The 16,353-nt window shown below is 41.5% G+C and overlaps 1 protein-coding gene across 3 annotated transcripts in view; it reads right to left on the reverse strand.

The window, feature by feature from the left end:
• Window positions 1-1,886: 1,886 nt before the first annotated feature.
• Window positions 1,887-16,353, reverse strand: part of RNF115 (ring finger protein 115) — an 88,925-nt gene continuing 74,458 nt past the window's right edge. For 2 of the 3 annotated variants that reach the window (XM_042953710.1, XM_042953709.1), the window contains 5 exons: window positions 13,026-13,097; window positions 11,794-11,866; window positions 10,757-10,850; window positions 8,183-8,298; window positions 5,967-7,260 (listed from right to left, as the gene is read on the reverse strand). In XM_042953710.1, the coding sequence (XP_042809644.1) occupies window positions 7,129-7,260; window positions 8,183-8,298; window positions 10,757-10,850; window positions 11,794-11,866; window positions 13,026-13,097 (487 nt within the window). In that variant the 3' untranslated portion in view covers window positions 5,967-7,128. Of the gene's footprint in view, window positions 1,917-5,966; window positions 7,261-8,182; window positions 8,299-10,756; window positions 10,851-11,793; window positions 11,867-13,025; window positions 13,098-16,353 lie in introns of those variants that run through there. The other variant, XR_006206671.1, reaches the window with a different exon arrangement.

Here is a 16,353-nt window from a genome sequence, read left to right on the forward strand (position 1 = left end):
GGAAGAGGGAGAGAAAAGGCTGAAAAAGATGGGTTAGACCCTTATTAGTGATGGCTTGACCCTCGAACTAAGTAAGGATTTTGGATTTTGTGCCTTATGGAGGTAAAAAGAGTAGGCATGGAGTCAAAACATCTGGATTCAAACTCTGGCTTTGCAATGTACCAGCTCTGGGTCCTTGGGCCAATGAAATTTTGATATGCTATTTGTTTACTTATCTGTAAATGGGATCTTGCCTACGCTATCTTCCGTTTCCACAGGATCGCTCTGAGGTTCAAATGAGATTCTGGATTTTAAACCTAAAGCCATTTGAATATGGACTCCAAAGTCTCCAAAGCTTTCTCCATTATATTATGTTCACTTTAATCTTTCTCTACCGGTTTTATGTATGTTCTGTGTTTCTAAATTTTAAGCTCACATGGATGACATCTTTTGCTTTTTACTATTCAAAGAATCTTCTGAAATCTGTCAATATTACACAATCACTGGAAATTTCACAAAGAAGCTATGGAAAAAGTTTCACCCGTTTTGCTATACTAATATAGGTCACACATAAATATCTGTAAAAGGATACATGCTTGCTGCAAAAGCTTGTCAAGACATTCAAGAACATTAGACTATTAGCTCTGACTTGAACTAAGCAGAATAAGTAAAGCAACAGTAAGTTAGAAGTCTCATTTCTAAAGAATTTGTTTTGTTTACTCTGCTTATCTAAAGATTTGGTTAAAATGGAAATGTGAAATACTTCTATCTTGCCTTCAAAAATTATTGATACCACTGATTTCAAATAAGCCTACAAATTTCCATCCATGAATAGGTCGTTTTCTGAACACACATCTTAACCTCAGTCTATAGGAGTGATTCACAACCCATGCATGGAATGTGAACCTCTGTGAGGCCATGGAATTATTACAAAGAATCGACTTCAGCATTACCTTCACTCTGAATAAATAATACTAGCTTACAAATATTTATATACTATATTTCAACTGGATATAGATTATGGTGTTACTAATAAAGACAAACTGATTTAAAAGCATTACGGAGGGGCGTCTGGCTGGCTTGGTCAGAACAGCATATGACTTTTGATCTCGGGGTTGTGAGTTCAAGCCCCAACATGGCGTGTACAGATTACTTAAATTTAAAAAAACTTAATGAAAAATACTAAAAAAAATAAAAGCATTACTGAAATCACAGCAGCTTTTGTTATGTATTTTTTCATTAAAAAATCCTAAAAATACAACAATCATCTTGTTATGAGGAGTCTAATAATTTTTGGACCCTAAAATTGGTACATCTTATTAGAAAAGGTAAAGAACCACAATCCTACACCCCATGAGTCACAAATACGCAGCTGAAACAGGAAAGGCAACAAACATATAGACTCTACTTCCGTGGATACCAACTAAGTGCAATTTGGCAAAACGTTATAAAGTTTTTATGTATACAATCTTAGAGCTGAATGACTATAATTCCATGTATCTGGCAGGTATGAGAGATCAAAACCTCATAATGTCCTTTGGATAAGACAAGGGCTCTAAGTGGATCCTAGAAAACATCTCCACTTGTACACAGTCTCCTTTAAACCCTTGGAGCAGCCCTGTGCTTCCCAGGCTGAGTGCTAAGACGCTGACATTACTATAAGCTACACTTTCCCCCCACAGGATAGCCACTTGTGATATATTCCCTCAAGTTCCTGCCTCAGAACTTACGTGAGACTCATTCTGGAAACTCTCCATACGAGTATGCTTCCTGGGGTGCCTGGGTGGCTCAGTTGGTTGAGTGTCTGACTCTTGATTTTGGCTCAGGTCATGATGCCAGGGTCATGGGATCGAGCCTTGCTTCGGGCTCCACACTCAGTGTGGAGGGTTAGGATTCTCTCTCTATTTCTCTGCCCCTCTCTCCCACTCGTACTCTCTCTAAAAAGTAAAATCAAAAAACAAGTGTAGAATTATTAAAAAAAAAAAAAAAAAAAAAAAAAGAGTATGCTCTTCTGCTAGTCCCCAAACTCCCAAATCCCTGTTGGTTTATTCTGGTGAAAAGCACTCTTATCTTCCCATGTCCCTACTTCAGAAGCCAAAGAGGGCTTTCCCTCTCATCTGACTATCTATTTACCAGCCCTGCTCCTTCTCCTAACATCTGTCTTCCTTCACAGATGTCAGTGGCCTTTCTAGATCAGCTCTAAAAACTCTGAACAAGGAGGGCACTTGTTGGGATGAGCACTGGGTGTTGTATGGAAACCAATTTCACAATAAATTTCATATTTAAAATAATAATAATAAAAAAAAACTCTGAACAGCCCCTCCTTTCCAAAAGCCCCAAAGGCTGTTTTGTTGTTGTTTAAAACCAGACACAGGGGCACCTGGGTGGCTCAGTCGGTTAAACGTCCGACTTCGGGTCAGGTCATGATCTCACAGTCCGTGAGTTCGAGCCCCGCATCGGGCTCTGTGCTGACAGCTCAGAGCCTGGAGCCCATTTCAGATTCTGTGTCTCCCTCTCTCTCTGCCCCTCCCCTGTTCATGCTCTGTCTCTGTCTCAAAAATAAATAAACATTAAAAAAAAAAATTAAAAAAAAAAAAAAAAAACCAGACACAAACTATGATTCCCTCTTGATTAGTTTTTGTTAAGACGGACATATTTATAATTTGTATTCCTTGAGGAAAAGAGCATGTGGACACCAGGGAGAAAGAAACTGAAGCATGCAGAAGGTCAAGAGAAGTCAATTTTGTATCAATAATGTATTTAAAAAAACTAAAACTAAAAATCAATAGAAAATTATATTTGTGTTTAACTAATTATACTACAGAAGCAGAGAATGATGAATACTCTTTCCTCAAAGCCATTTTTCCCCTCAACACTTGATGTCTGCCCAAGCCAAACAGTGCCCCACAGCAGAGAACTATGGAAATGCAAGGGTCTGAGGTATGTACAGTGAGAGAACTGGAGTGTGAGGCCCCAGCCCTCTGCTGTACCTCCTAACTTGACCTCAATGGCCACCACAGCCCTTTGTTCCTCTGGTGTGAATGTGCATATATATGTGTGTGTGTGTGTGTGTGTGTGTGTGTGTGTGTGTGTGTGTGTGTGTGTGTGTGTGTGTGTGTGTGTCTATGAACACACACACACACAGGGAATCTGTTTCTCCTATTAGCTACCTAACCAAAGTGAGAGTTGTTGCGAAAAAGAAACAAATTCTTCCCCAGAAAAAGTCCTTCGAACTTGAGAGCTAATTATTGGATCAGAGAGAGTACTGCTCAAAGAAAACATGTAACAAGCACTTGCTTAACTGTTGGACAGCAACTGTTGACAACTAAAATTTCTAATAAGCTAAGGAAGCTATTTCATTCATAGCCATCTCCACATCCCCCACCCAGAGTAATTCCTTTTAATTATAAATCAGAACATTGTAAGGAAAGACTCCAGGAGCTATAGCAACAGAGGCAAGCTGCCATCTGGATCCTCCACATTTCCCAACTCTTCAGAGAACTGACAGTAGGAGCTTGGAGGGAAACAGAATTTTTGAAGCCAGGTTTATTCCTCCTCCCTGCTCCCAATTTGTTAGCTTAGAAACTTTGAAGACATTGGAGATTCCAGCTAAATGTTCACCACTCTGTCCTTCCCACTTAACTGAGCAGTTCTGTCCAGCCAGAACTGACCCATACGAACGAGAGTTAGACTAACCCCTCGGGGGGAAAACTACCCGAGAAGCGATCATCACTTGGCGGCCAGTAAGGAGTTGTCCTGTATTACTTCCCAACTTCTAAATTTACCAAGCTCTAGGTGGTCTCTCCAAAATACTTTTCTTCCCCTCTAATTTCAAATGATAGTGGACAAAGGGAAAATAAAGAAAAGACATTTATGAATAAGAAAACAATCTGTTTAGCTCTGCATGGAACCTACAGGCCATTTAGTATGAATGTAAAGGCCTCAAGTAGAAGGACTCAAGATCTGAAACTGCACCTGTTTCCTCTTCTCTTTAACAACCAGGGAGAGCTAAATCTCTCTCCTTGGCTATTAAGACCCCAGACTCCTGAGTCTGTAAAGCGTTCCAACCGGAAAAGAACGAACATCTGAAAAGTCCAGGCTATGTAGTTGTCCACCTTGGGCACTATATCTAAACTGTTTGAAACATTTAAAAGCAAAGCATTCCTGGAAATAAACTCTTAGCCGTAGCCATGTTCTGGTGTGAGACTAATGAATCTACAATGTTTCTTCCTAGAATGGGAGGCATCTCAGATTTCTTCCAGGTTATTTCAGGTTAAGGAAGAAAAATAGATGTATGCTGTACACAGCAAACTGGCTCTCATTCCGTTTACATTTCTTTCACTTTTTAACCCTGGTACTGAGGCCTCTAAGCAAAGCAGACATTTCTGATACAGACACACTGTTTACTTGGTAAAATTTAAGTGGGATGAGTATCACTCTGCTGGGTGCATCATTTCTATTTTTCCTCCTGCGATGGTTAATTTTATGTGTCAACCTGGCTGGGCCAAGGGGTACCTAAATATTTGGTCAAACATTATTCTGGGTGTGTCTGTGAGGGTTTTTTTCTGGTAAGGTTAACATCTGAATAGGTAGACTGATTAGAGCAGACAGACTGCTCTCAGAAAGAACATCAGTGCCAGTGGGCCTCATCCAAACAGTCAAAGGCTCAACTAGAACAAAATGTCTGACGCTTCTGCTAGCAAGGGGGAGCGCCTCTTGCCTGAGTGAGGACTATGGTCTTTTCCTGCCTTTGGACTCAAACTAAAAAGGCTTTCCTTAGTTCTCAAAATTTCCACCAGCTTCTGTACTGGAATTAAACCACTGGCTCTCCTAGTACTCAAGCCTTTGGGAATTGGACTAGAACTACACCATAAGCTGGCTGCTGGATCAAGATCTTGAAAACTTCTTAGTCTCCATAATCACCCAAGCTAATTCCTTATAATAAAATTCTAAGCGTGTGCGTGCGCGTGCACACACACACACGCACACACACCTTATTGCCCTACTGACTGTTTCTCTGGAGAACGGTACCCTAGTCCACACCTTAACCTAAATTAACCTGGCACTCCAAGATACCTCCTAGGATAAAACACAAAGACTCATTAAGTGGGAGGGGTACAGGAAACAGGAAGAAAAAAAAAAGCCTCATGCCCTCTATCAGAGCAAAACAAGTGAAGAAAATTTCAGCTGAGACTGACACTATTTGCTATTCTGTGTATTAAAAAGGTAATTCCGTACCTACCACTTTGTTTCTGACCCTTTGTGAAATGACTCAGATCTGCTCTTGTTCTCCAGTTTTCTAGCTGAAGTAAAAATACAACGGCCTGTCCTGGCATCTCCAGACTCTTAACAGGGACACAATTATCCTAATTTTTCTGACACAGCAAACGCTGTTCTACTTGAAAACTACCATGTGCTCTGTCAGCACATGGCCTTTCTCCATCTAAGTAGTGGCCATTAAATATTCAGAATATACCTCCTCCCCTCCCCCCCAGCTTCTTGACCCTGTCCCCCATTCAAAACTGATGTGCAGTTTGAGGCTACCCATCAATGTGCACAGTAAATAGTTCACGGTCTCCAAAGAAACAATCTCTGCCAAGGTAGGACATGAGAGACACAGGAGAAAACATCTTTTATTCCCTCTGGGCCCAACCTAAATCATACCTTTGTGGTGACAATTTTAGAGGCAGGCTGTTAATTTAGCAAGCCATTCTCCCACTTTCTCTCTTCCTTCCCCTACATGTTTACCCTCCATCAAAGATATCTCTAACTCCCTTCCTTCACCCCCAAACCAGTGTATGATGGCCAACAAATATTGAGGAAAGAGTCGTAGCCACGGGAGAGACTCATCAAAGAGTGGCCGTCTTGTTCTGCTCATTCCAAATTGTGAAGGGCTGATGTGACCAAACAGGGGCCCCTGTGACATGCACTAACAGTGGTTACATGTCCCCACCATTTCCTTTTGAGACTTTGAAGTTCCAACAACATTCTTGATCGTCTTCATTTATTCCACTTTAAACACTTAAATGCTTCAAAGAGCATGTGCATGTGCAATGAGACATTGTTAGGCTGAAAATCGAAGGCCCACCTCTCCAAGGCCAAGTTGTTTTGGGCATGATCACAATAATCAGTTTGATTTCAAGTACAGCCAGAACCAAGCAGAACAGAAAGATTTCAGAGATGATAAAAAGGGCTTAAAAAAATTAAAATGAGACAATGTGAAATCTCAATTTCTGAAGACCAATGAATTACTAAAAACAGTGAACTGGCTGTAGAAGCAGTAATGAAGTAATTCCTCTTCTGAGGGAAACTATTTTAAGGTCCCCATGACAAAAGGCAGTAAACAATGAGTTGCGGGTCATTTAAAAAAGCTCCAGAACTAAAGATTTCAAATATCTGTCCTTCTGTGCCTGTATCCTGCCCAACTCATTTCCAAAAGGAACCAGAATCAGATTCCCACCAACGTAAGATTTCTAAGATGCGTCATGTTGGCTTCTGCAGAAACTACACCTTGTGAAGTAGTCTTTAAAAATTAAAATGAGAAAACCAGAGAGTACAACGATAAGCCACTTTCTCCTCCCCACCAATTTTTCTTTGATTTTCTGAGGATTCAAAACAAAAACAAAATCATTTGTCTCAGATTCCTGAATTAACCTGACCTCGCTTGGTGGCTAATGTGGCCAAGAGCAGATGTTTTTGTACAATTAAAACAGGAAGACTTTTTATCAGCAGGACTTTAGGGCTGTGGTTCCACTGTATCTACTATCAAATACACTAATGGTAGGCTGGAGGTTAGATCAGGAAGTGGAAACATCCACTACAAGGTAACATGACAGATGGTGGGACCCTCGCTAGACTTTAAGGTAGAGTGATTCTATTCTGGCAGGGGAAACCCACATAATCAAGTTTCACACTTATAAAAGTATCACTATGAATTCAGGAATCAGAGGCATTTGGTTGTAGATACAATTCCATCTGTAGATACTAACTTTAAATTGAGAGAAGAAAAAACACTCACTGCATTAATATTATGGGTTGGGGTTTCTTATGCGATTCCTAAATCCACCTACTACTTTTCTGTTTTGATACAATTGACAGCTGTGATAAGAAGACTACCACAGCTGTGGCTCAGATGCGGGCTTTTCAGCTTCAGAAAGTCCATCGGTCGTGTAGCTGGCTGTCACTGCTATATCTGTTGCTTGCAGAGGCCTCAGAGTTCTGGGTTTGCCGAGTAGAGTCCTCACCATTTAAGCTCTTCCTACACACAGGACACGTGTCATGCTGCAACAGAAGGAAATCGGTCCATGTAAACAGCCTGGCCTGAGAAGCCAGAGGTGCTAAAACACTTAAGAAACCCTGAGAGCTGGCAGGCCAAAAGACAAAAAGGGCATGCACTCTTGCACAGTACACACTGGGCTCAAAGATGGAACACCAGCACATGTTCAAATGGACCTTGAAACAGAAATGACAGAATTCCAGGCCAGGAGCTTAACAACAACTACCACACGTCACCAAACAGAACTAACCAGATATGGTGACCTGACATGGTCTAGAGCAAGGGTTAGGAAACTTTTTGGTTTTTTTTTTTTTAATTTTTTTTTAACGTTTTTATTTTTGAGACAGAGAGAGACAGAGCATGAAGGGGGAGGGGCAGAGAGAGAAGGAGACACAGAATCGGAAGCAGGCTCCAGGCTCTGAGCCATCAGCCCAGAGCCCGACGCGGGGCTCGAACTCACGGACCGCGAGATCGTGACCTGAGCTGAAGTCGGACGCTTAACCGACTGCGCCACCCAGGTGCCCCTTAGGAAACTTTTTGTGAAGGAACTGGTAATAAATATTTTAGACTTGGCAGGCCATACTGCCTGGGTCACAACCACTCAACTCTGCTGACGCAGCACAAAGGTAGCTGCAGACAATTGGTAAACAAATGAGCGTAGCTGTGTTCCAATGAAACTTCCTTTACAAAAACAGGTGGCAGGCCCGAGACCTGTAGGCTGTGGTTTGGTAACCTCTGGTCAGAGAAGTTTCCAAACATAAGAGTGATCTAAAAAACAGTGACAGCACCAGCAGGAGTTAGGAAGGGACTAAAATCTGCTCTCCTTGGCTCTCTGTTAACCTGGGACCACCTCCCGCCCTGCCCCGCCCCAGAAGATGTGGCTGGCAGAGACAGCCCATCACACACGAGAGAGCCGGCTGTACTCACCAGTTCTAACCACGGCACAATACAACTGCTGTGGAAAAAGTGGTTGCAGGGTAACTGCCGGACTTCCTCTTCAACTGTGTAATCTTCTTTGCACACTGGACACTCTAAACCCATATCTGTTGGGAGGAGGAAATGCCTTCTAAAGTAAGCGAGCAAAAAGAAGGAAGAAAAAACTAGTCCAGAGGAATGCATAAGAAAAGATACAAAGTGTACCCTAGGTGGAGGTAGGAAGCACAAACTGTGCTTCACCATGGGAGAGGAGCTGGGAGTAGAAAGGGACTTTTGTGAAAAGGAGGATCGACGAACGGGCTTAGTCCAGAAAGGCCTACTTTTCAACATCGAGGCTTGCAAAAAATAAACCGGGGCTTGGATGATCTGTTAAGTAAAACAGGGAAAGCATCTTCCCAGACGTGTGATATCCTTCTGGCAGTTTCTACTAAGGAAACACAGGCAATCTGTCCACTACAACCACGGGATATATCTGAGCAATCTCAGCAGTTCCCAGTCAGTGTCTCAAGCCACTTTAACCCTGCCATTTTCCACATTTCGCGTCCTCTTTCAGAGTGGTTGTCCTAAAGCCCTCTGGACAAGTTAACTAAAAGCTGTACCAGGAGGTGGTGCTGCAGAATTGCAAAGCCCAAGGACAGCTCAGGCTCCAAGTCCAGAGACAAGAAGCCCTCTGTGAGGAAATGGCTACACACTAACCTGGGAGTACCAGGCAGCAAACTCGGGGTCTCCCAAGTCTGGCTAATGATACCAGCTCCTCCTCTCCAATGGCCAGCATGTGCTACATACATGCCCATAGCACTCAAGGGCCCGGAATAATAAGACTACCAAGAGTCACTCTTTCCTCTCCACTCTTATCTAACAACTTTACCTCAATTCCACCTTTTATTTCTTATGACTGGTCCACCGGAACAGCCTCCCAGGAAGTAGGTATCCTTGACCCCAGCCTTCAACCCTCCAAATTTATCCTATGCTTTGCAAGCAGCTCATTTCCCCTAATACTAGCTTCAGAGCACCCCCCCAGCTGGCACCTCAAAATCACCAAATTCAAAATGAAAACCATCACATCACTTCCATCCCCAAACCCCACTAGACCAGGGGTGGGGTGAGGGCGGTGGTTACAATCCTCCACCCTGATAGATGGCAGCACCGCCTCTTGTAGTTCCTGAGCTGCAAAATCTGACAGTCATCTTTGACCCTTTTCCCTCTCTTCCCATTAGGCAATCGGTGATGAAAGCCTTTCTTCAAAGTGATATTGAGTCTACCCTTCCCCATCTGTTAGCATTGCCACTGTCACCTGCACCCCGCCTGGATGTTGCAGCAGCCCCTTGAATCCCCGTTTCTGCTTTCTTTGCCTTCCAATCTATTTGAGATAATAACTCCAGCCGAATCTTCCCTAAAGAGCACCTAAATTCCCTCAATCCTCCATTTGGGGACCTATAATACTTGCCTGCTACCTAAAACATCCAGCCCTAACTACTCTGCCAGTTTCAACGTCCGCTCAAACAAGGCCTTTCTACCCAATCATACCTCCCATGCTCCCAAACCAGACTGCATTTCAGGGTTCATCAGGCCACTCTCCTTTTCCCTGGTCCAGACACTATGCCCATGCTGACATTCTCACACTGGTTCATACTCTTCCTTTAACAGAATGACCTCTCTGAGATGGCCTATCCTGTCTTTTAAATCTTCTGACTCTAAACAGGAATTTGTAGTGCAAGAAACTACCAGTTCGAAATAATGTTCCTTGTCACTAAATTCCTTCAGTGCTTAAAAGTAAAAAAAACTGTATCTAATGTACCTGACTGTATCTGACAGAATAAATGTGAAACAAATTCTCAGCCTCCAATTTTTTTTCTCTTCCTCAGTATCATCTACTCAATACTATTTTTGATACTGTTTTTTATGTGTATTCATTTTGAAAGAGAGAGAGAGAAAGGGAGAGAGACAGAGAGGGAGGGAGACAGGACCCAAGCAGGTTCCGGCTGTCTGCCCCGAGCCCAATGTGGGGCTTGATCTCACCACTGTGAGATCATGACCTAATCTGAAATCAAGAGTCAGATGCTTACCTGACTGAGCCACCCAGGTGCTCCTGTACCGTTTTCTAATCATTTAGTTGAGTTTTGCTTCCCCTGGTAAGTTCTTCAAAAAATCAAGTCTTGGGGTGCCTGGGTGGCTCAGTCAGTTAAGCGTCTTGGGGTGCCTGGGTGGCTCAGTCAGTTAAGCGTCCGACTCTTGATTTCATCTCAGGTCATGATCTTACAGTTCATGGGATCAAACCTCATGTCAGGCTTGGGATTTTCTCTCCCTCTCTCTGCCCCTCCACAACTCGTGCACGTGCGTTCTCTCTCTCTCTCTCTCTCTCTCTCACAAATAAATACACTTAAAAAAAAAAAAAAAAAAGACTAACCCTAAATGAAAAGGTAGGCCCTATCTTCCACTTACGGCACCAAGTAGCAATTTTAGTTAGGAGTGCTACAGCTTCACCTGAAGATCCTTAGTACAGGAAGGTGCTGCGATTTTGAACGGAGATCAGATTTGACAGAAGAAGTATGGAAATGAACCTACCAACTTGTTCCTGAGTTACTGTCACTGTTGGAAGAGATGTGATCTTTTCTTTGTCAGCCGGGGGAGGCCCTGTGTTTTCCAGTTGTCCTAAAAGCTACAAAAAAGGAAAAAGAAAAAGAAGAAGAAGTGGCAGACATCCTACCATCCCTGGGGAGGGAGCTGCTCCAGCTGAGAACAAACAGTGCATATATTAGAAATGTTAGTTGCTCTTACTTCTGCAAGGCTCTGAGAGGCTTGGGTTTCCCCTTTCCTGCTGCCGGAACACTTGTAATTGCTTTACAATTTCAGAGTGACATCAGTATAACCCTACAGACAAACCCATCATTGCAAGGCCCACCTTTGGGCATAAAGCAATTTCAGAGGCAGCATAAGGGTTGTGATGTCAGGAGTAAAATTAAAACTGAACAAAAGGTAATACTTAACTGGTCTAAAAACTTCATTCTGCTGGAAGAAATAAAAGGGTAAGAGTATGGAAAGTAGCATCAAGTAAGCCAAGAAATAGGTAAATTACTGCCTATGAGAAGATTTGGATATAAATGACATGCTTTCTATTCTCAGCAATCCACAAGGGAAATGAAAACTATTTAAACTAAAATAAACATAAATAAGTGGAAGCGATTATATATGTCATGGGAATACCTTTTTCTCTGCTTCCTTCCCCTACTTTGCTCCATCTAGCAGAAATCCCTGCTTCAAACATGTGAGGAGACCCTCCTTTTTTGTGAAGTAGTTGTTAACAGGATCCTCACAGGACTGAACAAGAGGCCAAAAATACAAAATACTGTTTGTTACAGGAGAAGTCTTTTCTTCCTACAGAGGTGAAACCATCTTCTAGAAAGTCCCTAGGACCTCGAAGGTACATGGATGCTAAACTAAACCCGTAAACCATTCATCCCTTCAGTAAAATGGAAACCCACAAGCTCAAAATATTAGGGAAAGCAGAGTGACTGCCATTCAGAAAGTAGCAGAAGGAAAGCAGGAAGCCTGTGGAACCATGAGACACACTGAACAGACACCCTCAAAAGGCAGCTCCTCACCTGGGTTACAATGGCATCAAGCCCTGTCTGACCCCAGGCATAGTCCCCAGGGTTGGAGTGCAGCATCCCGCTCCTATACATGAGATGAGACAGACAGCATTAGACGGAGTGACCAGGCTCTGCCTCACACCACAGAAAAAACTGGGAGATCCCGTTCTCTCTCAGAGCTGGAAAGTCACTAGTTCTCTAAAATCAAATGGCAAAGAACTTCTCGGTATTTTTAAGGTCAAAGAGATTATCCAGAAGTCGTCTCTTACTCTCTTTAAGTAAGGAATTTTTACTTAATCGAATAGAACATAAAATGTGAAGCTACCTAAAATACCACATGACACACCAGAGCGAAAAGAGTGACTCATTGCCTATTGGCTAAGAAAAGTTTGTCTTCTCTACGCCCATGTAGAGTAAATATAGATGGAGCTGCTTTTTAAGGAGAGTTTTCCCTCTGTGACTGGCCAAAATCTGTAGCAGACTTCCCTCATTCGAAGAGGCTGCCCACGGTCCTGGACAATGAGGAGCTTTCAAGGAGAGAAGCGGCCACAGTGGTCTCTGAATCACAACCTAGAGCAATTACAAAAGGGACTCGGCAGCCCCTCTTTTTGGAGCTGCTGGTGCACTACCCTGGATGACAGATGTCCAAGCTCTTTGGCTGGAACGTGTTAAAAGAAACTAGAGGCTGGAAAATAGGGTAACTGAGTGGAAGGACCGAGGACCCTCTGAGCAAAGGAGGCTTCCGAGGCGGAGTCGGAAGTGGTATGTGATTGCCTAGACAAGAAAAAATTCCATCTTAACTTCTATCATACTTAAGTGACACTCTGATACTGAAATACAGCCTTTTATTTCTCCTGAGATACCTTCTTACTTTAAGAATTTCAGCAATTCTTAAGGAATAAAATCTTTCCGTACAACCTACAGAAGAAACTTGCAAGTCAGATACCAGCTTGGCAGGGACCATCTCATTCCCCTCTCAACACAACTCTCAAACCAGAATATGAACCAAACCCGACACCTCCAGTGCCCAGACATCCTGGGGGACCAGGATGGTCCTCAGGAGACTGAACAATAAAAAAATAAGTTCTGATTAAGTTTGGGCTCAGCAAATAAAGGCAATCTAACAGTCTGCCAATCAAATCTATATACTCACCTATTCAGCTCTTTCTCTTTCTCACAATGGTACATATACCTAAAATGCTGCTGCTCCAGCAAAGTAAGACAGAAGGCAATTCGCTACTTACCAGGAAAAAGGATGTGAGGATCCAGGAATTGCAGAATTTGCAAAGAATCCTGCAAATATCTGCTGTATTATGCTGTTGCAGGGGGAAAAAAAATTAGGTAAGACAAGAGACTTATGAAAGTACTCTACAGATATCTATGGCTGACAATCAGCAACTCCTCCAACTACCATGGGTCCTCACTTACCATTGTACAAAAGGTAGCACCAGAAATCAGTCAACTACCTGGTAAAGTGCTATTTTGCTATTATGGCTATCTTCCTGAGCTCCGTGATCTTATGTATTAATAGATGTTTGTGAACTAGGCTTGAAATGAATCTGATTACATGGTGTAGTTTTCCAGCTATGTTCCTTGGACCTCTGGCAACAGTATTAGGCTGAAAAGGATGCTAAACCACTGGGATTTAGGCCCAGGCTGTAAACGGTAATGCCATTTTTATGTGTTTTACACATTGGGTTTCTACATGAGATATTATTTAAAGAGCCCTGTAAAAATTTTTTTCAGAATAATTCCATTTTACAAACATTTAGCAACATACTACGTTAGCCCTCAAAAGGTGTTTCAATTGCTTCTAACACAAACACAATCAAATACACACACATCTGACATTTGTCATTCTCAATACTTAAGATGGCGCATCTACTCAGTCCTTTATACTGGTGAACTGATCTTTGTTACCCAGAGATAATGGGCAAAAGAAAAAGACTGAAGAAAGATTTGTTTTGTGAATAATATGCACATTTTTCTTTCTTTCTTTTTAATGTTTATTTATTTTTGAGAGACAGCGTGCAAGTGGCGGGGGGGAGGGCAGAGAGAGAGGGAGACACAGAATCTGAAGGAGGCTCCAGGCTCCAAGATGTCAGCACAGAGCCTGACATGGGGCTCAGACCCATGAACTGTGAGATCATGACCTGAGCTGAAGTCGGATGCCCAACTGACTGAGCCACCCAAGTGCCCCTTCTCTTTTTTTCTCTGGCTTTACGGAGATATAATTGATATGATACATACTTTTAACCCCCTGGGTCCCACTTTTCTTATTAGGCCAGTCAATACAACAATGGCAGTAGCCAATATTAGACTCTCCCTATTCCTAAAGTTCAACAGTAGATAACTAGACTATGTGTTTGTTTTAAAATAATTGTCCACATATTATTTTATGTTCCTCCTTTGAGTGTATGGACTTAGTGATTTAATTCTTTTTTTATTGAGGCATACTTCACATGAACATTATATTAGTTTCAGGTGTATAACATGATTCAATGTCTATATATTGTAAATGATCACCACGAAAAGGCTAGGTAACATTCATCATCATAGTTACAACATATTTTTCTGTGATTATAAGTTTTAAGATCTATTTTCTTAGCAACTTGCAAATATGTAATAATTATTAACTATAATGCTGTAATTACCTATAATTAGTATAAGGAACTATAATCTTTTTGCAGTTTTGATTTGCATTTCCCTGATGATATAGTCACGATGCTGTACATTACATCCCCATCATTTATTTTATAACTAGAAGTCTGTACCTCTGGACCTCCTTCACCTATTTCACCCACACCCTACCCCCTACCTCTGGCAACCACCTATCTATTCTCTTTATCAATGAGCTTTTCTTTCTCTCTCTTTCTTTTTTTTTTTTTTTTTTTTTTTTACAATTCCACATATAAGTGAGATCATATGGTATTTGTCTTTTTCCATCTAACTTATTTCACTTATCACAATATCCTCAAGGTCCATCCATGTTGTTGAAAATGACAAGATTTCATTTCTTTATGGCCAAATAATATTCCTGTGGGCATGTGCTGTGTGTGTGTGGTGTATATTTATACAAAACACATTTTCTTTAACCATATCCATCAACAGACACAGGTTGTTTCCATGTCTTGGCTATTATAAATAACACTGCAATGAATATAGGAGTGTATATATCTTTTTGAATTAAGGTTTTCATTTTCTTTAGATAAATATTCAGAAGCGGAATTGCTGGATCATATGGTAGTTCTATTTTTAACTTTTTGAGGAGCCTCCATACTGTTTGCCACACTGGCTGCACCAAATTTACATTCCCACCAAGAGTGCACAAGGGCTTCCTTTTCTCCACATCCTTGGCAACACTTGTTATTTCTTGTCTTTTCGATAGTAGCCATTCTAACAGGTGTGAGGTGACATTTCACTGTGGTTTTGATTTCCAATTCCCTGCTTACTGATGTTGAGCACACTTTCATGTACGTGTTGGCCATCTGTATGTCTTCTTCAGAAAAACAGCTATTCAGGTCTTCCAATCCATTTTTTAATCAGATTGGTTTTCTTTTCTTTTTCTTTTTTGCATTATATGAGTTTTTTCTATATTTGGGTTATTAACTCCTTATCAGATTTGCAAATACTGTCTCCCATTCAGTAGTTTGCCTTTTCATTCTGTTGACGGTTTCCTTTGCTGTACAGAAGCTTTTTAGTTTGTTAGCCTGTCTATTTTTGCTATTGTCGCCTTTGCTTTTGAAGTCAGATCCAAAAAAAATCATTGCCAGATCAATGTCAAGGAGCTTACTGCTTACACTTTCTTCTAAAAGGTTTATGGTTTCAGGTCTGACATTCAATCCATTTTGAGTTAATTTTTATGTATGGCCTAAGATAGTGGTCCAGTTTCATTCTTTTGCATGTAGCTGTCCAGTTTTCCCAATGTCATTTGTTGAAGAGACTCCTTCTCTGCACTGTATATTCTTGGCTCCTTTGAGTTTATTTCTGAGCTCTCTATTCCATTCCACTGATTTAGGTGTCTGTTTTTATACCAATCCCATACTGTGACTTACTTCTTGATAATGGAGTATGAGAGGACAACTTTCAAGATTAGTCATAAAAAGCATTGTGGCTTCCTCCTTTCACTCTCTCTTAAATCACTTTCTTGGAAAAGTGCCACGTAAAGCAGTCCTGTGAAGACCCACATGATAAGGAACTGAAGCCGCCTCCCAATGGCCAGAACTAACTTGCCAGAATATGAGTAATTCTCAGTTGATCCTTCAGATGACTGCAGTAACAGCCAACGTCTTAACTGTAAGCTCATAAGACACTGGGCCAGAACCACTCAGCTAAGCTGTCCCAAATTCCTGACCCAAAGAACTTATGAGATGATTAATGTTTGTTATCTTCAGTCACTAAGCTCTAGTGTAATTTATTATACAGCAATAGATAACTAATCCAGATTTTGATGCCTAGAAGTATGTTCTGTTGTAACAAAAACCTAAAATGTGGGAGTAGATTTAGAACCCAAAAGAGGGTATAAGTTAGGACTGTGAGAAGAGTATCAGTGAAAGTTTGAAGAGCCTTGAA

The sequence above is a fragment of the Panthera leo genome, chromosome C1 (assembly GCF_018350215.1).
Source record: "Panthera leo isolate Ple1 chromosome C1, P.leo_Ple1_pat1.1, whole genome shotgun sequence".
NCBI classification, from domain to species: domain Eukaryota; kingdom Metazoa; phylum Chordata; class Mammalia; order Carnivora; family Felidae; genus Panthera; species Panthera leo.